The 18,683-nt window shown below is 42.6% G+C and overlaps 2 protein-coding genes across 28 annotated transcripts in view; one reads left to right on the top strand and one right to left on the bottom strand.

Annotated features, from left to right (window-relative positions):
• The window catches only part of LOC309341600 (uncharacterized protein), a 99,523-nt gene extending 93,976 nt beyond the window's left edge, over positions 1–5,547 (top strand). The window contains exon 4 of the transcript XR_014156401.1: positions 5,277–5,547. The gene's annotated coding sequence lies outside the window, so the exon portion shown is untranslated. The remainder of the gene's footprint in view (positions 1–5,276) is intronic.
• ANK3 (ankyrin 3) overlaps positions 1–18,683 on the bottom strand; it is a 393,627-nt gene that overhangs the window by 81,609 nt on the left and 293,335 nt on the right. For 25 of the 27 annotated variants that reach the window (XM_081861089.1, XM_081861079.1, XM_081861106.1 and 22 more), the window contains 7 exons: positions 18,241–18,438; positions 12,489–12,587; positions 5,084–5,182; positions 4,859–4,957; positions 3,018–3,113; positions 1,152–1,224; positions 896–958 (listed from right to left, as the gene is read on the bottom strand). In XM_081861089.1, the coding sequence (XP_081717215.1) occupies positions 896–958; positions 1,152–1,224; positions 3,018–3,113; positions 4,859–4,957; positions 5,084–5,182; positions 12,489–12,587; positions 18,241–18,438 (727 nt within the window). The remainder of the gene's footprint in view (positions 1–895; positions 959–1,151; positions 1,225–3,017; positions 3,114–4,858; positions 4,958–5,083; positions 5,183–12,488; positions 12,588–18,240; positions 18,439–18,683) is intronic. The other 2 variants (XM_081861104.1, XM_081861110.1) reach the window with 1 other exon arrangement.

The following is an 18,683-nucleotide window of genomic DNA, read 5'->3' on the forward strand; positions in this document are numbered from 1 at the left end:
GCCGTGTTGGTCTGCCATAGTTGAAACAAAATAAAAAAATTCCTTCCAAAGTGTGCATGCACACGAAAGCTCATACCAATAAAAAACTTAGTTGGTTTCTAAGGTGCTACTGGAAGGAATTTTTTTAGTTTATCTTATGGTTTAAGATAAGTTTATAGTTTAAGTTTATCTTATGGCTGCTACTTTAAGGTTGTTAATATTGTTTTATAGATTATAAATGCTGTATTGATGCACAACCATTCTTTTATATGATTTACGCTGTATTTGTGATGTTCTATTCAGTGCTATTTTTCTAGAAAAAGAGGTACTGGAACGCACCATGAACGCCTCCCTTGTTCTCTCATAATGGCAATGACTCCCACCTGAGAGGTGCTGGAACTGGTGAATTCCAGCTGGAAAAGGGCCCTGGCTCTATTATGTTCTGTCATGTTATTGTTATTTATTGTTTGTAAGCCGCTTAGGGATTCATTTGAATGAAAAGCGGCATAGAAATGTAATACGCTGAATCTATCAATCAAACCAAACCACAGTTTGTTGCACCAGATGACACAACAAACCGTAAACTAAAAGTGGGGGCAAAAGCTTTCAACCCTTCCTTCTGCCTGTGTGGGAGGAGACGGGCAGAGGTTGAAGGCCAACTGTTAAATGCCTCCTGTTGATCCATGTTGTGCTAAAATGTAGCTTAGCCTGCTGTGCAATCATGGACAGTAAACACAACACAAATAGAAATAGACTACTGACAGGAAGAGGTCCATCTATGTTGTTGGGTTTTCACCAGCTATGCAAAAGCTCTGCAAAATGGTAGTGTATATGCAGCTTTGATTTGTCAAGTTAGAATAGAAAATGGAAATGCTGAAGAGCAGAGCCCACTGCAGTACAAAAAAGTAAGAAATACCTTCTTCAACATCTGAAATATATTCACCATCACTGAGAATTTCAGGGGCATTCGCTTTACGAACTGCACAATTTAAGCGAACAAAACGTTAGGTCAATTATAAACGGCTGGGGTGGGAAACATACCCGATTTCAACAAAACAATTGAATGCTATAATTTTAAGTCCCCTGCCCCTCCCCGCAAAAATGATTGAATAACAACAATGTTTTAACATACATTTGTGCTGAGAAATAAGAAGCAGCTCCATTATACATACCCTCATCATCGGACATGTCCAAAACTTCATTCATTGTTTCCGGTACATTCATTTTATGCTTTTCTGTGACAGTCTGATGAAGGACAAAGAAACATCATTACAGACTAAAACTACCAGTAATCTTCATAAGAAATGACAATTTCAATAATATTTAATATTTTTAGAATGCCCACCCCCAAAAGCTCAGCACTTTACGCATATATTGGATGCTTCCACGTGGGATGGGTGCTCAGTTTTTGTTTGCAGTATCCATAGAACACCATTGGCATCAAAATAATAGCTCATATTCCCCCCCTTTCAATTCTGATTTTCCCTTTGCGAAATAAGCCTGATTTTTAAAAACCCAGTTACCAATGCCCCATTTGCAATAGCTCAAAAACCCTTTTGCAATATTCAGCTTCCATCCAGAACTCATTCCATCCAGCACTCACTGTGCTAGCAATTCTTACAACAATGTTGTAAGGTGGACTAGTATCTTTATCCAAGATATTTCAGCTATGTACTGGGGGCAAGACATATGGTTTGCTTTTCTGAGTTGAAGGATGAAGAGGCATTTTAAATGAGGCTTTGTTGTCTTAGTTATTACACTAGTGCTTTGCAGGGGTGGGACAAATAAAACCGCAGAAGCTGTAATAAGGCTTTCGTATTTAAATTATTGGTGTCATGGAGATGTGTAAACAAACTTTCAATATAAAACAGAGAAATTGTTCCCAATGGTTTGAAAATATTACTGTACTTTAGCTTTATATATTTTGGTGATTCACTTTCTATGGTTTTAATCTTACCATTAACTGCACAGCTTAACCAATATCGGTTATTGGGTGGTATACGAAACATGTAAATAGAAATAACAAATAATAATAATAACAGGGGAAATATTGAATTGCTGCTTGCAGTGTGAGTTTTGGCTCAAATGCCTTTATTGTAACACAGCACTTTTGCTTTTTGCATGATAAACTGTGGGGGTTAAAAAAGAAAAGCTCCAGCTTCTCTCAGCAGCAGTTTTCCAGTTGCCAAACACTTACTTTGAACTGGTTAAAAATACTCAACAGCAAACATTAATTTATCTTTCCCTGGGTGGTCTGTGTGATTTTTCACTCCCACAGCTGTTCCCACACTAATTATTACTCAGCTAAAAAAATCCACAGGTGCGGCACCCAGATACAGTAAATAAATACAAAAACAAAAAATCCTCCAGTGATAAATTTCAGCTTCCATTCATTTACACTACACTACATGTTATCTACCAATCTGAAGTGAGTTTTAAGTACAGATTCCTTAACATTTGTGGACAGGTTAGACTACATTGGCTAGTTATTAAGAACTCATTCTGATTTGGCTGAGATTTGTAGCACAACGTTGCATCAAGCAATTTTTACCCCACATGTTCCAGTACATTTCCCCCATCACTTTTCATATGGAAAAATAAATAAATAAATAAATAAATAATAAAAATAATCCTGATTTAGGGGTTTCTTGCACAAGAACACCCACCAGCTTTAATTGTGCAACCTGAATTTGCCAGTATGTGATAGAATCCCATCCCTACATAGTGAGACCTAAATCAGGGATGGGCAACTTGCTCAACAATGGAAACACCCCATTGGAAAGTTTTGCTGTTCCTATTTCAAACATAGTTCAATAAAAGTAAGTCCTTGAAACTTTATCTTCTTAGGGAGATGGCTGGAGGGAGTTTCAGTGCTATGACAGCCACTGCATCAAATAACTCTGAAGACAAGTTGCCCAGCCCTGTTCTAAGTTGAGCAGCTGTATACTCTCTGACTACACTAAGTCAAATATATATCTGTAAAAGAAAAAAGAAAAACCTGACATGACATTCACTGTTGAGAACATATCCATACTCACAATCGTTGTCATGGTCTCTTCTGTTACCACCTTTAGCGTGTCAACGACTGAAATGTAGCCAAGTCGTTTGGCAATGGCAAGGGCAGTGTTCCCATTCTAAACAAAATGAAATGTTCATCAAAAAGATTCATGTTAATAGGAGCTTAAGGCAGAAGTGCAGTTTGCTTATGCTCAGCAAACTGTCTAAAACCAGTCATGAAATCCAATGGAAGAAGAGGCAAACAAAAAACTTGTGCTTCCCACAAAGCAAATGGTCCACTGCTCAGATTTAGCTGGAACTGCAGACAGTTTGGTTCTCAAAGTAAACTCAATGCTTAATTTGCAACTGTTACATACAAGTAACTCAGTAAGTAGGTGGCAAATTCAAACTGCAGAGCCAAGGGACACTCTGGATGCAATTCTTAGAGTACAGGGAAGATGTTTCTCTCCCCAGCCATGCATTTCACAGTTCTTCCTCCTCCCCAAGCTGTTCACATCAGGATAGCTTTTAGTGTCCGATTTGTTACTGTTTGTGTAACCACCAGGGGGCGTTGACAGGGGCAGGGATGTATTTAACCTATGCAAAGGTGTTTGGGGAGGGGAGCATGAAACGGTAATATTTAATAACAAAGTACAGGATACATATGCATTTTGGATAATGTTGTGTCAACAATGATTAAAAACCCAGCACTAAAAATGCTGCGAGTGCCCAGTAAACAGGAGTGCAACCACAGCCTTAATGTGACGCAGAAGGCAGTTATGAACAAAACATTCATTTTCAGGAGTCTCCTGAGGCTCTATCTACACTACAGTGTCACAGCTTCCTACCAAAGAATCCTGGCTGCTTGGTGAGAGGAAAACTCCCAGGCAGGCCCCTACACAAAACTACAATGTCCAGAGTTCCCTGGGAAGAATGAATTATTGCTGAATGAGTTTCTGCTTGTAGCATACATATGCCCCGGGTTTCACCAGACACCACACTTTCATCATGGAGATTCTTCAAGGAGCATAATGACTGAGGGCCACTACATGTAGTGACTGTGTTTGCCTTGGCTACCCCAGTAGCTCACTCCTGGGTCCCTGCAGAAAACGCAAAGTGCAAAGAACCAATGCATGCTTGTAATCATGCAATGTGCAACAAGATTCCCTGGTGACCACCTTTATTTTATGAAGGCCAGAAACTTCATGGGCCTGAAGTTGCAGAGAAAACCTCTTGGTGCTTATGAGCATTATATATGAATTTGTGTGTGGTTGCACAGCTAAGAAGAAGAGGAGGAGTTTGGATTTGATATCCCGCCTTTCAAATCCCCTTCAGGAGTCTCAAAGCGGCTAACATTCTCCTTTCCCTTCCTCCCCCACAACAAACACTCTGTGAGGTGAGTGAGGCTGAGAGACTTCAGAGAAGTGTGACTGGCCCAAGGTCACCCAGCAGCTGCAAGTGGAGGAGCGGGAAAGTGAACCCGGTTCACCAGATTACGAGTCTACTGCCCTTAACCACTACACCACACTGGTTTTCAAAAGCTAAAGGTTGCTTTCTCTGAATACAAGGGTGGGTCAGGGTCTACCATGGATCCAATGACCCCAAGACCCTCTCAGCTATGCTGGTGTAGAGCTGGTAGAGCAAAACATGAAGGAATGTCCCTGCCAGATAACGCTCCAGTAGGGCTTTATCTGTTATTCCACTGCTCCTAGCTGAGATATAGAATTACTGTGCCCCGTACCATTCTATTCCCATTTCCCCCCTCATTGCGCTTCTATAAAACCAATATAATTTCTCAAAAAGCAGAGCAGCAGCAGCTGCCAAAAGGAAACGATGAATAGACTAGAAAAGCCAAGTGTAATCTCTTTTACATCTCTCTTACCACAGTGAGTTCATTGGGTGATGCGCCATTCTGGAGCAGGACGTTGATTATATGGGTGTGTCCCTGTTGAGCTGCTTGGTGCAGAGGGGTGTAGCCATTCTAAATAGGAGACAAAGCAGAAAAAAGCCCACAAAGAACGGCGCTGGAGACTCCATCTGCACACACAACCAAGGAAAGAAACAAAGGGGTGGGAGGGAAGGGTATGAGAGAAGAGTGGAATCTCACCTTCGTTTTGGCATTAACTTTTGCAAACTGCTGCAGAAGAAAATTAACTATCTTTATGTTTCCATAATGGCAGCCAACATGTAATGGTGTATACCCCATCTGGAAGTAAAACACACACAAAAGAAACAGGGAGGCAGAAAGAGGAATTAATAGGTGTTTTGAAAATGTAATATGATGCATTTGTTTGTAATAGACTCCCATCCCCAATCCAGCTCTACAGGCAAGGTGAGAAAGACTATGGAACACAGCTCTTGTGGAGAAACTAACACAGAGCACTAAGGAACACAAAGACCGGAGACAATTTTGAAACTATGGTTGACACTTGTTCAAGACACAGGAAAGAACAATGATCTGCCCTCGCCATCAAGTACCCACAGCTCATTCTGGGACAAGACTGAGAATAGATGACGCTGAACTGCTCTAATGAACACTAAACTGTTGTAAAAACGTCCTTAATGTTTGATTGTATCATTTAAATCATATATGCATGGAATGTTTATTGGGGTGGTATATTGGGATCGTTTGCTATAAGTATTTTTTAGAAACTTGAAAATACACTTAAAATTGTTTTTTTAAAAAACCCAACACAAAACAAAATGTATTTTAAAACCTTTTTGGTCCTTTAAAAGGGTATTTTCCCACAAATTGCACCAGAATATAGATGGACATTTGAATGCAAATACCACTGAAAGCAATGGAATGAAGAAAGACTGATTCCCGTGTGTATTTGCTTGATGCCCACAGTTCCTGATCCAAGTAATTCACTTATGTAAGCCTCCTTAACTGGACAGAGAAAATATGAACATTACAGGGTCCTTGATGACATGTACAGAGCCAAGCGGGGGGTGGGGGGCAGGGGAAGGCAAATCAAGTAAATCAATAAAATTAGTTAACTGAGGTTCTGCCTCCCCGCCCCTCCCAACATAAATCCTGGCTACACCTATGTTTGATGGGCTTATGCCTTTAATTTGTTTTCATTTCTTCCTACACAGCTAGACATTTGTCTTTCATAATGAAAAGGAGTGGCACATGAAGAAAAGCCAGAGTCTGCCTTGTTTTGTTTTTTTCATTTTGAAGTTGTTGTTTTTAAAGCATTTTGCTTTTGCTTTCACCTTCATACATTGCCAACTGTCCAGCAAGACATGTACACATAATCGTTTTTGAGAGGCCTGCCAATTTAAAACCGAAACCAAAATTCAATGCAACATACAAATCAATAAAGCACGGAGGTTAAAATAACATTTCGTTAAGATAAGAAAAAAACAAAAAAGCAGCAGGAGTCATAAGAACTCATTAAGACCAATTAATATATCAATTATAATAATCGAGATCTGAAACTGTCAGAACAAATGTTTCCTGAAAGCTAACCATTTTAATGGGACATAGGAATGAGTGAAGTCAAGACATTTGGCATATCTCCCAGAGCTGTGCCTTCAATAGGTGAGGAGCCACAACAAACAAAGGCTTGCTGCGCACTCTCACAGATCCCACCTCACTCACTCACAGTGTTGTGTATCAGGTAGACTTCAGGACTTCATACAGGGAGGCCCATGTTCAAAACCCTGAGGTCTTTGGAGGAAGGATGGAACAAATGTGAGAAGCAAGGACAGGGCTTTCATATAATAATGGGTAGGTCTGATGTCAACCACCAAAGTGGGACACTGAATTCTTAGTGTGGGTCTTCTGAACACTATAAAACAGTAGTATCACACTAATTGACTCCTTTTCTGAACAGTCAATACTACCATTACTGCACACCACAAGGATCTGAATGATCTACTCTGTGATATGGCTGAGGACAAGGCTACAGTCTTCTGTCCAGGTATTCATCCCATCAATATTTTGCACACAAGTATGTGTAACAAAACCCCAACTGTTTATGCATTTTTTAAAAAATGAAAGGTGATTACTGATCACCTTTAATCAACAACAGGAGTGGGTGGGGGCTGCACTAACAAGGGGTACTGCAGGATCCATGTACTCATGTTGCATGGGGCCCAGCCCCTCTGCCCTTGTTCTCCTCCACTCCCTGGATTTTTCTGGTCAGTGTATTTGGGGCATGTGAACTCCCATTTTTTGCTGAGCACCCAAGAAGGATGGGAAGACCTTATGAGAGATTCATGTTGCTTTTTTAGGCGCAACACAGAAAGTTCCTACACACTCTCTGAAAGATCCATGTGGCGGCTGGCGCTCTGTCATTGCTCCTATACATACCCAGGACACTGCGTCATGATGCAGACATTAAATGATTCATGTGTGAACCAGTCCTCGGACTGCTGTTGTCATGTGCAAAGCTCAACTCTCTCTTTCTTCCGACAGTAAGCAGATTCCTGCTTTCCTAGCAGCGGCAGCAGCAGCAGCAGCCAGGGACTGTAAGTCATGGCTGTGTGGGAAGGACTTTGCACAGAACAAAACTCTTGCCAGACGGCAGGGACAGTGCAGTTTGAATGCTGATCTCACTGCAGTGTGGGTGGGTCTATTAAAAGCTACATACCAGCACAAGGCTGATGGACATGCAGAGGCCTCGAAAGAGGGCTGAACTATGTCTGATTAGCCAGTGTGCACATGGAGTTGAAGGCAGAGGAGAAGGAGGCACTGAGGAGTGAGACCAACCTGGCACTGAACCTAGCTAGGACTACAGTACATGAGCCTTTGCTTCCCCCCTTTGTGGTACTCCAGTTATTACACAATTAGTTATGCATCTCTTCCCCACAAACAAACAGGGATAAAATTTGCAATAAAAGATAAGGAGTTTATGCTGTTATTCACCAATGCTATAGCTTCCACTTCTTTGTTCTCTGCTTAAGTTTATCTTGATATAATCAAGATTGTTAACTGTTTTGGCAAGGAGTCTGTTTGGATATCCCCAGGAGCTTTAATGGTGACAGGCACCAGCAGATTATCCTTAAAAGCCATTATCTCTTCCTGCCTCATCAGCCTGCATCAAGATAACATTAATCTTTCCTTTCTTAAGAAACTTGCTTACTTAGTGGAGTTGAACTCAGAATCCATGTCTGAGACAGTTCACAAGAAGGTCAGTGTAACTGGTCATTTTCCAAAGCAGGGAGGTGCATCACCTATACAAACCTTCATAATCACACCTTAATTCTGGATCACCAAATGCTATTTATCAAAAATAAATATCAGCGTAATGCTGTAGTTTCAGTCCGTTTCGATAAAGCTCTGTGCAATTTATCCTCTTGGTTTTCTGCATTTTGCCTGTGGCTCCCTAAATCCCTGCTTTGAAATGGATATTTCAGTGTGTATGTGTGTGTACTTTGGAAAAGGTGAGCAGTGCTTTCTCTTAGCACATTATAAAAGTGAATGCTTTGGGGCGTAAGAGTGAAGCGCACCTCAATTTTAATTCAAATGTGCTTCAGCAAGCAAAAGTCTAAAGACTGAAGTATGGTTGTTGTTATTGTTGTCATCATTTATTAAATTTGTATATCACCCTTCATCTGTAGATCTCAGGGCAGTTCACAAAATTAAATTACAACATAAAAAACACTCTATTACTCGTAATTAAAAGGCAAAGAGGTAGGCTCACTGAAGAACAGAAGGAGGGCAACATAACTTCATCTCTCCTTCAGGGGTTCAGGTTGCCTCCCTGAGAGCAAAACCGGCACCTGCTAACTGAAGAGCAAAGCTATGCAGTCCTATTCTGAACTCTGACCCTTCTGCTAAAAGCTGAAGCAGCAGAGGGCTACCTTAGAAGATATATTGCAAAGCTTCCTCATGGCCACAACCATGTCATCCTGCATCAGAAGCCATCTGATGAAGAATGGCCATCAGGAAAACATAAGCTAATGAATGCTGACAATATAGTCTATACTCCACGGATGTTCTAGGATGAAGTTAATGCGGAGTAATCAAAAGTCTACCAAACAGACCGGCATCTGCAATTGTTATACTGTGTCAAAACAGTAAGATAAACAGCCAATTCCCAGGCTGCCTGCTCAGTCGGTAGAGAAGTAAAGAAGATAGCCTTTGACTACATGTACTTTGTTGCCAAATTGCTTTACGTTCAAGAGGCACTTCTGTTTAAACTAATTTCTTGATTTCCTTAAAGCAGATGTGCACCCTGTGAAGTTCTTGAGGAGGATGCCAGCTGGCAGATTTCCCCCGCTTACGCAGCCAAAGAAGAGTATGTAGTAGCTTGGGCAATTCTCTCCCCGCACCCCACCCATTATGTTTTGAGTATGCTTGGTCAGTATTCTTTAAAGCAGGGAGAAACAACATAGTTGTTGCACTCCAACTCCCATTAGCCCCAGCCAGCATGGTCGAGATGAGGGGATCTGTAGTCCTGCAACATCTGGAGGACAATAGGTTTTTTATTCCAGTGCAAATAGCAGGTACCAAACGCCCAGTTTGAATTTGGGCCACCAATGGGTGCAAACCATTAAAGACACTTCAGTCCTGATGTGTATATGGGCCCAATACCTGCTATTTGCTTTTTAAAAGTTATTCAAACCATTTCTACTTTCATGGTCCCATGATCTACCTGCAGCTAAGTTCAAGAGCCATAAATGATATTGGCCTAGACAACAGAACATTGCATGTGCCTATCAACACGTCTAGGCTGCAAACACAGGATAGATTTAATTATCACTTGTCCCCAAGCAACTCTGACTATTCTAATTCTCTGGCAGACACTTATCAGCATTTCCAGTTTCTTAAACTGACTGCACAGAGGCTGCACCAGTAAAAGATTCTAAGTCTTCATTGCTTCATTCCACCCCAAACAAACAGTTCCAAAATTCTATGGAAAAATAAACACCAGTGTTGTACAAAAGCATGCAATAAAAATAGCACAAGGTATTTCAGCAGTGTCCTATACTTTGAGAAGGTATTAAAAATCCAAACAACTTGAGATATGATGTTGCTTGCTCTGTAGGTTGATCCTCAAGCTGTTTTTGCTGCTGCAGTCAGATACTAAGGCCCAAATATGAGCACTAAACAAGCAAACAGTGTCATCCAAGCCTCTAATTAAGCTACAGACGCTTCTGGTGTCAGAGACCATAAACCTGAAATAGCTGCCCTTCCTTTGTGTGTTTTACTGAACACATAGTGTGCAGAAAAGGAGGGAGGGAGGAGAGGAGAGGGGAGGGGAGCTTTGCCAAGTTGCTGTTTCAGGAAGCTTGATCAGACAAATTCCTTGGCCATCAAGGTTCTGCACAGAACCTACCAGAAAACAGAAATGCCATCAAGGGGCTTTGTTTATTTATACATGTGGTTCTTGCAAAAACGACACCCAAGGTGGTGTAAAATGATAGATATCAAAGAATAGCACAATCACTAAATTCTAAAATAAAAATAAAAATGCAACAATATAAAAAGAATCTACAAACCAGACTAAAACTTTTAATCCACCTTCAGGGGATTTTAAAATGAAGTATGATCAATTAATCTATAAATTTAAAAATTATTTTCATATTACCAATGCCTCAACCTTTTTGAAATATTGAAGGAAATGCGGGCTAAATGACCACTACAGCAAAAATTGCTGGTGATTCCTAGAAGGAAAGGTGGCCTTTAATATTTTGTATTGCTCTCCAAATGCCACTTATGACTCCAGAATGAAAATAACCTTTACAAACCCACAAATGTGACCTTAGTTTGCTGCCTCAAAGCTCGAAATGTATCCCCACCAAATATGGCTTTATGGCTCAATCCTATCTCCTACTTATTCAGAAGGCAGGCTTGCTGTTATTAAAGTGAATGTATGATTTCTACCTTAGCCAATTTCCCCATCTATTAAACCAATTACAGGCTTCATCCTACATACATCACAAAAGAGGGGGAGGGTTGACCCAAGATAGTTCTCATCCCAAAATGGACCATGACAACTTACTTGTGGCTAAACATGAAGTTAACTGGCATAGCTAGTTGTTCTCTCTCTCTCTCTCTCTTCCCGCATCCATGAATTTTGCTACTGCAGGCTAATAGCAATATCATTGAGTTTTATGAGTCAATAATTGGCTTCCTAACCTTTGATAAGAGTACAAGGGCAGGTAATTATTACTGTAGCGTGCATTCCCCCCCCCCCCCCGCTGTAGTCAAGAGTCTGACAACTCTTTCATTAGAATGTCAGCCTAGCCAGGCCTGGTGCTGCTGTCTGCTAAAATGTCAGGAGACAGGTCCCTGGTCCCTCTCTAAACAGCAGGGCTGTGAGACCACACATGCTGCTCCCCGTATATGGCCAGTCTGTCTAGCCAGCTACCCAGCATCTGGCAAGACACATTTTTTGCTTCTTCAACAGAAAAAGGAAGAGAAAAACCCTTGCAGGATGGCGTGAGAATTAACAAAAGGGAGACGCAAGGTTTATTCCTGGGATGTGTCGTGAGAACTGATCATGATGCTGGTGGCACATCTGAAGTTTATCTCCCTGTTTCCTTCTCCTCCTCCCCCCCCCTTGCTTCATTTCTGTTTGTTTTACTTCATTATTATTTCATTTGGTGTCCTCTACTCTGGGTCACTGAAGGGATTGTATGCACATGAAGGTGACAGGTGGTTAATGAAGGGCCCTGTGTGAGAGTCGGGGAAGGGAAGATCTCTCAGGGTGAGTGGGTGGCAGAAGAAAGGGAAGCTCCCAGGTGAGAGCAGGGAAGGTCCACCCTGGGGCATTGCATCCTTTGCCAGACCTAGGGTACGTGAATACACTCACAGGTGTGTGGGGAGGGTGGGCAAAATTTGCAACACCAACCCAGCCCTCACTGATGCTGCAGGACAGGCGTGGAGCATGGAGGGCTCATGGGGCCACACTTTGCTGCCTGACACCCTGTGCAGAGGGGAAGCCCAGGCCCTTGGTGGGTGCATCCCCCCTAACACTCACCTGGTGGTCATTCAGTGAGGGGGCCATAGGTGCAGTGGCAAGGCAAGACTGGGCCCCAGGGCCCAGAGACCCCTAGCAGCATGCGGGGTGGGACGGAGATCCCTCCATAGGGGCGCCCTCAAAATCATGTGCCCACACTCAGTGGCGTAGCGTGGGGGGTGCAGGGGGGGCCGGCCGCACCGGGCGCAACATCTGGGGTTAGGGCAAATCCACGGGTTAGGGGGCGCAAATCCACGGGTTAGGGGGCGCAAATTACTTGCCTTGCCCCGGGTGCTGACAACCCACGCTACGCCACTGCCCACACTCTGCTCCTGTTTCCACCCCTTTTGTGTGAGACAAGGATAAAGATCTAACTCTGAGAGAGGTTTTTTCTCTTTCTTTCTCAGTTTTCTTTCTATTAGCTTTAATAAAAAGCTTCAATAAAATTTTATGGGGGGGGAGACTCCAAAATTGATTATTATTTTTTGGATGGGGGAGATGAGAGGTATCTGTTGCAGGCCAATCACTTTGTTTCCATTCATTTTCTTCTCCTATAGGAGTATTTAAAGACCTGGCATCTCAAAGAAAGCATACCTTGGTGGGTGCATCCACAACAGCACCTTGGTTAACGAGGACCTCAGCCACGTTGACTCGGTCTTCTTGTGCAGCCAGGTGGAGTGGAGTCAGGCCACTCTGTAAATCAGACACGGAAAATTAGTTTCTTACAGAAGGGACACTTGGCATCACAGAATCATAGGACTGCAGAGTTGGAAGGCACCACAAGGATCACCTAGTCCAACCCCCTGCAATCAAATTCTGATGTGCAACAAGACTTTTGGTCTCTCCCTGCGCTTAGCACAGGCACCCCCAAACTCGACCCTCCAGATTTTGTGGGACTACAACTACCATCATCCCTAGCTAACAGGACCAGTGGTCAGGGATGATGGGGATTGTAGTTGAAAACATCTGGAGGGCCAGGTTTGGGGATGCTTGGCTTAGCAGAAAATGTCCCTGTGATATGCCAACACTTTACAGTAGATGGAACCTTGGTTTTCAAACGTCTCCGTTGACAAATGTTTCGGAACTGGAATGCCAAAACCCCGAAACTGCCTGCTTTGGTTTTCAAACACTTTTCGGAAGTCAAACATGCTGTGCGGCTTCCGTTTTGAGTTTCCCTATTGTATTGAGTTTTCGGTTTTTGCACATTTCAGAACTCAAACAGTCTTCCGGAATGGATTACATTCGAAAACTGAGGTTCCACTGTATTAAACATGCCCCATTACAGGTTACGGTAACAAATGAGCAGACTCGCATCAGTGTACCAGTCACCGTTATTTCATAAAAGGAATGTTATTTTTGTGTACCATTGGAATAAAATGCACTACAACACACTGCTAGTCCATCATTAAAAACCTCATAGTTTATTTCTTCTCACCATTTAACCTGTTATGTAGGAGGCTAGTCAAGAGCATTGCAATTCATGTCCAGAGTCTTGCAGCTAGCCACAACCTAGCATATAGGAAAGTGCTTTTTGAATGTTCAAAGATTAGATTTATTCCCTCATCAACTCAGCAGTGTTGGTCACTTTAAAGATCTGGTACTCTGTGTCTCTCTGCTACCCCACTGTGGACTTGCTGAGCTTTGCTGAAAGTGTCTATGACAGAGCAGAAAGTGACAGATGATTTAAGATGTGGACTTAAGCAGTAAATTTGTTGACAAAGCTCTTTTCTCATAGACCCAAGTCCCTCCTGTTAAACTGAACAGGGTGCAGGCAGCTCACACCTTAACATGGTTTTCTGAATTAGACTTGCTGCCAATTCAAGCTGGTTAGAAATTAAAACATCCCAATCTTGTTCAGGCGAAAGCGAGGCCTTCCTTTCTCTGAGTTTTGACATGTTGATTTGAAATGTACTCAACCTAAGCTTTTTACGCAAACACAAACATATGCAAACATCTATAGAAACATAATACATGCACACAGCCTGATAGTTCAAAAGTTGTGTCACAACACCCACCCTTTCCTCTTTGCTTTTAATTAAGTCAGGGCAAATTTTTCAGCAAATGTGAAATAAACACACAGGCCACCAAAACTTGATGAATATTCATGGCAACGTAATATACTCAGTAGCTTTATCAAATAGCAGGCACTCTCCACAAGGCAGTTTCATTGTGAACTTGCTGCTGCTCATTTTGCACAGTATCCACATATCACTGTTGGCATTGAAATTGCACAATTCCCCCCAAATTTAATTTGGATTTACCTTTTCTGCACACTTTTTTTTTTTAACTCACTGGATTTTTCATGGAAACCATAAATCCAGATTAAATAGGAAAATAATATGGGAAAGGTGTTTGTATGAGGATGGATGCAGTGGAAAACTTCAATGTGTAGTTAGCAATATATGAGCACATGACAAACTTCTGTGTGGAAACGCTCCAAGAATCTGACCAAGAATGCTACCTAGTTGGAATAATAATGGAACAGGGAGCACGTTAAGGCTGAAGCATTGCATGAATAGGCAGTGAAGAAAGACAGTGCAGGTATAGCAAGCTCTGACGCTGTTCCTGTTCGTACCTCCTCCCCAAGAAGTACACCTATGGCCTTTTTGGTGCCAGGTGAATGAAACGAAACTTTATTTGCGTCAGCCATAGGCCATAGCAACAAAAGAAGATTGCAATATACACAGAGCAGAAATAAAGTCGATTATATAAAACACAGATTATATAAAACACAGTCAAATAGTGGATCTTATTCTGATTGCCCCAGCTAAAAACCCTGCAACCTCTGCTGTCACCTGCTCATCTTGATCTGCCAAGAGAAAGGACACTGTGGCAGTGGTTGGGCGACCCAGAATGGACAATAAAAGAGGGGTGATAATCTCATTCCTCAAGTCTTTATAAAGAGTACAAGCCAGAAGGGCATGCGCCACCGATTCGGTGCTGCCCTCTCCACAGGGACATAAGCGTTTTTCATGTGGAATCTGTTGGAATCATCCCTGAAGTACAGCCGAGGGCAGTACATTCAACCTTGCGAGAGTAAAAGCACATCTATATTTTGGGATTGCTAGGTTATGCAGATAGGGTGCCAGAGAATCAAAATGGGAAGGTGGATTTATGGCATGCTTTTCTCTGGTGTCATTACAGATAAGGAGTGAGCTGTACATAGCAAACAAGCAAAGGGGAAATGGCTGCTGAGCTGCACCCAACATTGTGAGGCCTAATGAGGTGATGATGATGATGCCTCTCCAGCTGCTGTTATTGGCTGTGGACATCCTGTGATGTCACAAAAGCACATGGAAGCTCAGTGGACATACAAAAGCAGACCAAGGGGAAAGCCCAAGGCAAAAGCTTGAAGAGGACATGGTGGACCACAGCTGTGTTATTCAGTACTTGGTGGTCTCCTTCCGCATGGAGGCGAAGTGGCAAATGGAAGGAGGCCATCATCCATCAATGAGATGCTGTGGAGCAACAAGAAGGTACATGTACCTGCTGAGGAGAATGGTGGCTTGAAAGTGGCAGATATCCATGGTTGGAAGCTGGCGATGGAACTGGCAGAAGCTGTGATTAGCATGTGGAAGCCAGGGATGCTGCAGGGCTGAAGGAGGCTGAATTTTGTGCACGTAAGCTGGTTGAAATTCACCTTCAGAAGGCCACTGACAAAAGCTGTGTGGATATTTGTGGGTTGATGCTGGGGTAAGTATGAATGGTGAGTGTGGACACAGGTCACCCACCAGACATGGTATGCCTGGGAATTGCATGTTCAGATAGCGGTGTAGGCTGCCCTCCAGGCTCTGGGCGAATGAACCACTGGATCATGGGTGGAAGCCAGCGGAGGTTGGCAGGCTGGCCAGTGGAGGTGGCTGGATGATAACTCTTGAATGAGGGCCATTCCCTTCACCGTATCTGTGTTTGTTTTTCATGGATGTCACAAGCTGACGAGGCTTTCCCCGAAAGCAGCAATGAAGGGGACAGCAGAGCTTAAGCAAGCCATCTTCTACTTCTGAATCAAGGTATTTCTAAATACATCTAAGTAACGTTCATGACATTCTCCTTTCCAATACCAGGATGGGAGGCTGTGCAGATGCATCCCTAAGCAGTTGCTGTGGGATACAAACTTCCTGTGATGTCACAAATGGACAGGGTGGCTGAGGGGGAAGAGGCAGTTACTAGTGAGAGGTGGCTGGAAGAAGGAGAGAAACCCCAGTAGAAGGTTCAGGGGAAGCTGGGGTAGGTAGGCAGGGCTAGCGCCGAGGGCCTTTTGGCGGTTCCCTCATTACGAGAAGCAAAGCTACAGGGGACCAGGCAGAGGGCCTTCTCGGTAGTGGCGCCCGCCCTGTGGAACGCCCTCCCATCAGATGTCAAAGCGATAAATAACCACCTGACATTCAGAAGACATCTTAAGGCAGCCCTGTTCAGGGAAGTTTTTAATCTGTGATATTTAGTGTATTTTTGGTTTTTATGGAAGCCGCCCAGAGTGGCTGGGGAAACCCAGCCAGATGGGCGGGGTACAAATAATAAATTATTATTATTATTATTATTATTATTATTATTATTATTATTATTATAGCTGGATATGCAGAAGCTGAATATGGGCTGACTCCCTTCTGTCTACTTGCATTGCCAACGTTTTGTTCTCTCATGGCTCCTGTACCTGTCTCACCTAGATCGCTTGGCAAGAGCCCCAGCCCTTTAACGGTTCCTGCATTTCTGCAGAGCGCCAAAAACCGCGGGAAATAAAATGAAAAACAAGAACCCTGCCGGGCGTCCCTGAGCCCACTGGACCCCGCACACGCTCCTTTGCAACATCCAAAGCCAACGGTAGCCAGGAAGGCGTGCCAGGTGAATAAAATTTCACTTTCCCAGGCATTCTGAGATAATTTTAAGATCTCCAGTGTTTTTAGCCCTCCTGTGCCAATTTAAGTTTTGCTGTTGCTCGTTTTATTCATTCAGTTTTGTACTGTGATTGACCTTGATCTGTTAAATTTTCAGAGCTCTTGTAGATTTTTTTTAATGCTTTTCAGCTTTTATTGTTAAGTATCCAGTGGGTATTGTTGACTGGGCAATATACATTATGCTGGCTTTTGAAGTTGCACCTGTTTACACAGGCATTCCTTTGATCACTCAACCTGAGCTTCCTGTTTTAAATGCCGTGCTATTTTATTGCATAATTGAATTATGGATGGTTTTTTAAAAAAGTTTTTGTTGGATTGTTTTATTGTGCATTTTAATTATGGGTGGTTATAGTTCAAAGTTTGTTAAAGTCTGTTTTTGCATTAAGTACTGTATAAATGAATACATAAATATTGCCAATAAATAAATACTTGAGATAGTATTGATGCCAAACACAGTAATATACGTTTTTGGGTGGTACCATACAACATCATCCCTCTCCAATCACAAACCCTAGCAAAAGGGGTTTCCCCTCTTCAAAAGCTGTCAGAATGTATACTGCCCAATAGACAATATCTTCTGGATAGAAAATTGAGGTTAGATTCACACCATGTATTTAAAACACCACTGGGAGAAGTGCAGAGAGAAGAAACACAAATAGATTTTCAAAGTCATTCAGGGTCTGGCTAAGCATTTTCAAAATGATTTCTCTATTCAGTGCACTGCCTGGGTGGTTGAACTGAGCACTGTTCTGCAGGTGCACAAACAGAATGCTTTAAAACACACTGCAGCAGAGACAGCACTTGCGCATACTGCTTACAAGCCACCAGGAAGTCAAAGCCAGTGCTTGCATGGACAGGCAAGTAAGCAAGCGAACAAGGTGGGGACAATCTGCAGATAATTCTCTTCTTGTGCAAATGAAATACGCCAACTGCACTTTTGGGCTTCATTTTCTGGACTTGCACCAAAATCAGAAACCAAGTTGATCCACAGTAGTGATAGCAGAATAGGGGAAAGCTCTGTGCCAAGGGTTCCTGTATTGCTTCCTGATTTATTTGAAGAGGAGGCACCTATAAAGGTTGTATATAGAGCTACCTAAGGAGTAGTGAGTTGCCATTTGCCCCACACAATCATATTTAATAGAGGTTTCCTGTCACATACACTCCATATTTGTAGGTCATCCATGTCCTCCTCAGATGTTACCGGATTGAAGCTCTCATCACCTATAATAACCATTGGCTATTCTGGCTGGGACCAATGGGAACTTGGGAGTCTGGCAACATCTCCTGCATTTCCCCCCACCCAGCAGTGTTTCCCCAACCAGCTGCTTTTAGACTACAATTCCCATCATCCCTGACCACTGGTCCTGCTAGCAAGGGTTGATGGGAATCGTAAGTCCAAAAAGAGCTGGAGACCCAAGGCTGGGAAACTAGAGCACACAAAGAAGAAAACATACCTTGTTGCTAAGATTCACATTAGCATTTCTGGTGAGAAGCAAGGACACCATGTCCACATGGCCCTCCTGGGAGGCAAGGTGCACAGGAGCAATGCCCTGCCTGGTCACAGCATTCGCATCGGCACCATATTCCAGTAACGTGGTTGCTATATCCATCTGGTTCTTCTTGGAAGCTATGTGAAGTGGTGTGTAACCATTCTGCCAGTGCAAAAAAAACAACAAAATATTTGGGTCATCGGCTCATTCATAAAATACTAGGAATACTAACTTTCCTTCAAGTCTCATGACTGCTTGTATTTTGAATTTTTTATATAAAAAACACCTCTATTTCATATGACCAACCTTTAGGATTCCTTGCATAATATGCTCACAGAGACTAGGATAAAAAGTTTTCTTCTTTTTTTACAAAAAAAAAAATCCTCTCATGTAAATGAAACATTAAA

Source organism: Podarcis erhardii (genome assembly GCF_964252035.2).
Source record: "Podarcis erhardii genome assembly, chromosome: 5".
Taxonomy (NCBI): Eukaryota; Metazoa; Chordata; class Lepidosauria; order Squamata; family Lacertidae; genus Podarcis; species Podarcis erhardii.